Raw genomic sequence first — 6702 nt, forward strand, 5'->3', positions numbered from 1 at the left:
CTAAGACACGTGGACGGTCTAAAATGAACGGTTTAAAGGGGCGTGGGAGTAGCCCAACGACGCGGGACGGTGACGTTCGGAATTCGGCGGGTTGCTCGTAATCCGATTGTACAATAATTACCAACCGGTACTTGTAAATGTATAAGTGAAAGTGTGTAAACTTGATTTGTGTATTGTAAGTAACTGAGAGAGAGTTGAGCAAATGTGGTTTTTAGTATTGATTCTTGCATTAGCTTTTGACATTACACAATGGAAGTATTTATAGTGATACATATGAAATGGGAGCCCTTGGATGAAGTGGCACGTGGTCTCATCCCCTTAGTTCAAACGTCTGTTCTTAGGCATGGGACTTGACTTGCTAGCTTACGATGCATTTATTGCTTGCGCAGGTCCTTTATACTAGTGACAAGACTTGACATTTATGCTTATGACAAACGTTCCATCAATCATTCGAATAAGATCTATGCAGGCGATCTCTTGGGAGAAGTGACCATGGAGGATGTTTCCTTGTGGTTAAGAGGCTCGTGCATCAACTTCGGGGCTTCGCCCATTTGACAAATACTTCCACTTGAGGACCTCAGCTACATCCAACAGGTTCCATGTCTCGGGTCATGGGCCTCGGCTTGAAGCACTTCGGATATAACCCACCTCGACAATGTGTGCCACCTCGGCAGGAATGCCACGTGGATCAGGATGAGTGGGCCATTGGCCTAGGTGGGTAGGACAGGTGTGACAATACGCAACAGTCACCATTGCTATTGTAATCTGAATCCAATGGCAGGAATTCCTTTTGGTGATGCATTCTTAACTAGCAATATTTTTCATTCTAGCATAATTTTACCTTTGTTATTTAGCATATGTTTTGCAGAACTTATAATGTGTAAGATTTGAAAGATGAATAATATATATATTATGGGATGTCTTTAGCTTTTCATGTTTCATATTTTCATTGTCCACCAAATAATAGCATTCCGAACTTGTAAATATTTCCCAATACGAGACAGCCACCATCACACGCCCATCCACCTCTGTGATTACTCCATTCTGGTATTGGCTTACTTTTTTATGATTATCTATTGAGGCTAAAACCAGCAAATGACCAATTCGAAAATAGATACATGCCCACAAAAAAGCCACGTGCCATGAAATATATTCAACAAGCTAATTCATGCCCAAAATGTCGATCACTACTTTAACCAAGTAAATGTTCAAGACAAAACTAAAATAAAGTAAGTGCAAACCCAACAACAAAACTAGAGTAACAACTCTTGTTGGGTTCTTCCATTTTTTTTCCATCCTCTCATGACATCACAACCCCAACAACTCAACCTAAAGTAAGTTTGAGTTTGAATATAACTAATAATCATTCCGGCCCCTTTTCTTTTCCATTATCCTCCGAAGGCTCCTTTCCTTTGCGGAATGTCAAGTTCAGTGAAATATTGACGTTTTGTTTCTCAGCAATTCGAGTTAGACGTTCGAACATGCCTGGAAAATCGTTGACTTCCTCATTGGTAAAGGATTCATCACTTCATTAATGACACTCGACTCTGTACTTGATTCTTCCATTGTTACCCAGTCAAAAAATCCACAAGAGTTGCTACAAGTTCTGAATTGTCCACCTTTGTTATTGCCTTCCTTTTCAACCTCGAAACATTTTTGAATTCCGACTACACACCATGGACAACGAACTTTGCTCTTGCAATCTCCAAAGTAGTGATTTGAGCTTCTACAACTGTGTCAAACACTGAAATTCCTCCCTATCATCCCTACATGGCAAACAATATTTAGAGGATTTGGAAATTGAGCAGCTTATACCACCAGATTGCAGTCAAAATCGAATACCCAATGAAAAATATAATGAACAGGTGAGGAAAGCAATAATTAAAAACTTAAGTGGACAATGTCTCTTAACATTTGCTCATTACGAGCACAAATGTTGACTGTAGCATGAAGTAGTGCTGCTTTTATTTCATTTGTTTTTTAGTAGAATTTGAACTCTTTCAACTTTTTTTCTCTTTCTGAAGCTTGTCAAAGTCTTTCATTACAATTTCTTCATGGTTATTGGATGATATGCACTGAAAATTCGACTTTGTACCTTATAGTTCTAGCAATTGAAAGATTATAAGTTAGCATAAATAAGTGAAAATCAAGTTTTTATACACACAATTTACAACATTAAATAAACAAAAAAGTAAATGTCAATAAAATCCAACATTCTCATTACAGAACTGCAAAATGGGGAAAGACTCATATTTTGAATTCCTTGTTATTCTTGTATGCTTTCCGTCTTCTACTCTGAATAACATTAAGACTATAAAAAAACCCAAAACACATATCGTTCAACAAATGTGCAAAGGATGGGTAAGAGATAGGGTTTGAAGACATCGGCCTTTTGCTGGAACGGTTAAACGCTAGCAGCCGGAGAGTTACGATCGCGGCGGCAAAATGGGTAGGAGATAAGGGTTTATGCAAGTGTAAATAGTTATAGAGTTGAAAAGCTTGGGCTTATTCATGGTTTAGTAGAATGAACTTGTCGGAGACATGAATCATAGCTAGCGGCAAAGTCTTGGGATTTCTTTCTCTATTCGGTGGGTTAAATGGGTGGGAGAATGAGTTTTGGGTTAGTGAAAGGGGTAAATGGGATGGGACAATTGGTCTGACTTTTCTAATTTTTTTTTTAAATACTGCCAACTCATTTGGACGTTTTTTGTGAGCCAAAATATGTACACCCAGCAGAATTAAAATAAGAAACATAGTTTTTGTAGTTATGATCCTTACTGATAATAACTTTAAGATACAAATGCAAACATAGTATAGAAATTTTCAACTTTGTCCATTCTAGATCAGATATTTACAGAATTGCCATGAGTATTTAGATGGTATTTATAAGGAAAATCAGTGTCTAAATTTATTATGTGGCTTATGCCACATACGAGGGAAAAACTCTTCAAAATCTTCAGACATATTAATATGACATAAATTATGTCTTCGAGGACAAACATCTAATCAAGCAAAATTATCTTACGAAACGTGGCTTCATTTTTGAGGTGCACGATCGAGACAAATTCTTCAAAGAATCCTGCACCCACAATTCGAGAAGGATTAAATTTCTTTTCTATGCTATGTTTAAACGTTGACTTGTTCTCACGTCCGGTCGATTGAGACATTAAGGACCACCAAAAAATAAGTGGACGTTAGAATTCCAATAGATGAACGGATGGTGAGTTATAAAATGTAACTAATGAAGGTGAGGTTTTTAACCATATACTTGGAGGAGTTTCAGTGTTTGTTCTTATGCCTAAGGCAACTCGTGATATTGTTGCACCATTTTCCTCTTTATAAACTATTTATAAATTTGCCAAACAAAGTCTAAATCTTTAATATAAGCCTTCTAAGCACTTTATTAGAAGATGTACATATCAATTAAATACAATTTGAACTTTCAGTTTTAATCAAGATTGAAATAACAATAACATAGTTTGTGTTGACCTCTAAAAATGGCACTTCCACGTGGCCAACTTGTAGATACTCCACGTATTCCTCCCTATGAAATGAACAAACTGTCAGGCGCACACGGTCGGAACCGACGGGGGTGGCGGCCGCATACACTCCGACGGTCAAGTCAGGTTTGGGTGGTCGGAACAGTGTCCAGGGACTACACAAATCAATCAGTCAATAAAGGGGGAGGAGGATATATAAACTTGTTATGGAGTGCTATCTATTGAGAGTTTCATTACCTTTGTCTCTGGCCAATCTTTGGGTATTTATAGGTGGTATGAACCGTGGGATGTGGAACACGTGTATACATCTGACGGTATGAAGCGTCTGCTCATAGGCGTCAATCAGCCGCGCTTGTAGAGTGGGCGGACAGTTTGTTTCCCCCAAGTTGAATTGACATAAAGTTGATAAGTCACATCAAATAGCTTTATGGGGGACGTCAAATCAATTGAAACCTTATATGCAGAGCAAATCTTAAATTGGCAGCGAATCTTCTAACGGGGGTCCACTTGAACCCGACCTCGGAGACGGGACACTTCGGCAGATCAGTGACAGGAATCGGTGTACCACTTTGGAGAAGCTTCGGGAGGTCGGAGTGGTGAGAGGCTTCGGAAGGTCGGAGTGGTAAGAAGCTTCGGGAGTAAGAAGCTTCGGGAGGTCGGGGTGGTCTATTTGATTTCACCGGCTTCGGAGTGGCAAGATGACACTGCGATACCTCGGTACCGAGGCTCATAAAAATGAGGCGTAACAGTGGTCCCCCAAATCCGAGAATGAATATTTATATTATACGTGGATTTATTTTTCGGACCGGATTGCGGCATGGGGGTAGCTGCAACTTTGTAGAGCATGGGACCAACGCAGAGCCGAGGCGATGAGCCAATGGTACGCTCGCGTCGGGTACGCTAAAGCGTCATAAAAATTATAGGGACCCGTCTTCACCGAAGCGTTGGAAGGGAGAGGGAGACGGCTCAAGCTTTGCAAAGCATGGGAGGGGACGCAGCGACCGAGGCGATAGCAAACGGGGGTTCGCATCGGGTGCGTCCAAGCTTTGTAAAGTTAGGGGAGGAGATCGTCTGAGGTGACCCGGAAGTCCAATGATTTGACAACTGTTGCGTGTTTCCAAGGTGACAGTTGGGTACCACGCCCATTCCCCTAGAAGGCTGCTGCGGCCAGTAATTATTATTGACGACTGTTGGTAACCGAGGCGACGCGTTTCAATTTAGCGTGAAAGCCACAGCGACATCTTGGGCGTAGATCAAATCTGCCGTTTCATTTCAACGGCTGGGATCGAGAATACAACGAACGGTTTAGATTGATCGTATTTGAATTGAAGGATGGAGGTTGGATTTGTCTTTCCTATAAAAGGTGAACTTTGGGGGCTTATCAGAGTTTCTACCTTTGCCATACGAAAGAAACAAAATTTTCTCCCAAATTTCCGGCGATTTCCAGCGTTCTACAAACAACTCCGGCGAGAGAGAGAGCGATATTTTCGGCGACCTTGCACAATTTTCGGCTAGGAAACACTTCCAAACCCGTAAGTTTCAGTACCCATTTAGACTAAAAATTTCTTAACGAATGGCCTCGGAAGGGAGTTCTGGTTTGGGTAGGAGTTTAGAAATAGTGAGGGTGGACGAGCCCATTGTGGCGACCTCCTCAGAAATAGCCGGGGCCATAATGGGGGGGGGGAAAACATGTGGAAGCGACCAGATAGCCCTCCGGATACTTCTGTGCACTGGGGGGCGTCGGACTACCCATCAAAGTTGAGGGAGGCCGACCTTGGTAGACTTAGGATAGAATATAGGATCCCGGACAGTGTGGACCTGATTCTCCCAGGGCCGGAAGAGAGAGCTTGTTACCCAAGGCCGGGCTGCGTGGCCATTAGTGAGGCGATCCTTAGGGCCGGACTTAGGCTACCTATTCACCCGTTCTTTAGGTTGGTGCTTAGGTCCTACGGGCTAGCCCCGACGCAGCTCAATCCGAACTCCTGGAGCCAAATGGTGGACTCCTGGATGTTGTGGAAAGAGGCGTCGTTAGGAGTGGAGATGCCCCTTTCCGTTTTCCAGACTCTCTACATACCCAAGGTTACTGCTGGGGGGGATAAGACCCGGGGTTGGTACTACCAGACTTCATGGGGTTCCCACACTCCATTTGTGATCGATCTGCCGAGCTCCATCAAGGAATGGAAGAGCTCTTGGTGCTGGGCAGCGGGGCGATGGGACACAATGGAGGGGGACCCCCTGGCGCCTCTTACGGTCCCGGCGAAGTTTTCAACACTTAGTGAGTATAGTAGTTGATATTTTGTTTCTCTTCGGCCGGGCTTGTGTTTAACAGAAATGTTTCCTTTCGCAGGTTCCCTCCCTCGGTGCGAGCTATCGACAGAGGACTTCGACACTATCTGTATTATTTATCAGCTGCCTCAAAAGAAGAGGTCATATCACAGGCTGATTCGGAAAAACATACATTTCATCACTCATGACTTAATGGCGTCCCAAGGTAATAGGACCGGAGCCCACACTTTTTTTAAACCGAACTCCCTATACTTGTATTAATTTCTCATTCGTTTTTTGTAGATAACTTCAACAAGAAGCTGCCAGTACGCCCCGACTTCAAAACCATTCAGAAAATGATGGCTGAAGCAAGGGCGTTGAAGGCCTCCTCCTCTTCGTATAAGAAGCAAATGGAGGAGCTGGTGGAGGCCAGTAAGAGACTTCAGCCTCCGACGGAGAAGGAGGTTCAGGAGGATCCGGAGGCCGACCTCCGAAGGAAGGGCAAGAAAAGTACTGCTCCTCCCAGACGCCCAACTGTGGCGAGGCCACCCCCAGTTATGCGGCAGACAACTATTCCCATGGGGGTGGCCCTCCTAGAAAGAAACCCCACTGCTACGGAGCCTGTCGCTACCCCGGACACGTCGCCCCTTACGGCCGTACCTATTGAACACGTTCCGGGGCAGCAGAGGAGGAAAAGGGCCCGCTCCAGCAAAGAAGTTGACTTCCTCGGCACCAGTTCAGAAGAGCCAGTAAGGGAGGTGCTGGAGGCTCTCCCCCCGGAAACAGCTGCAGTGGCGGTAGTCCACAGCAAGTATTGGACCGAAGAGTGGAGGGACCACACCGCCTCCTGCACGGCCGAAGACTTGGTGGCGGCGAACAGCGCCTGCGTGGCCCGGGCACTGAGCACAAGTATCCAACTCGAGGGCTTGGTGAAGGA

At 44.0% G+C, this 6702-nt stretch overlaps 1 protein-coding gene and 1 pseudogene across 1 annotated transcript; one reads left to right on the forward strand and one right to left on the reverse strand.

Annotated features, from left to right (window-relative positions):
• The window catches only part of LOC111379412, a 23113-nt pseudogene extending 21547 nt beyond the window's left edge, over positions 1–1566 (reverse strand).
• A 4065-nt stretch (positions 1567–5631) lies between these two features.
• LOC111379414 lies at positions 5632–6694 on the forward strand (the record flags this gene model as incomplete). Its single annotated transcript, XM_023002767.1, has 2 exons — positions 5632–5991; positions 6069–6694. Coding segments are annotated over exons 1-2 (786 nt in total), but the record flags the coding sequence as incomplete, so codon positions are not given.
• Between the last annotated feature and the right edge of the window lie 8 nt (positions 6695–6702).

Source organism: Olea europaea, unplaced genomic scaffold, assembly GCF_002742605.1.
Source record: "Olea europaea var. sylvestris unplaced genomic scaffold, O_europaea_v1 scaffold1985, whole genome shotgun sequence".
In the NCBI taxonomy this organism is placed as follows: Eukaryota; Viridiplantae; Streptophyta; class Magnoliopsida; order Lamiales; family Oleaceae; genus Olea; species Olea europaea.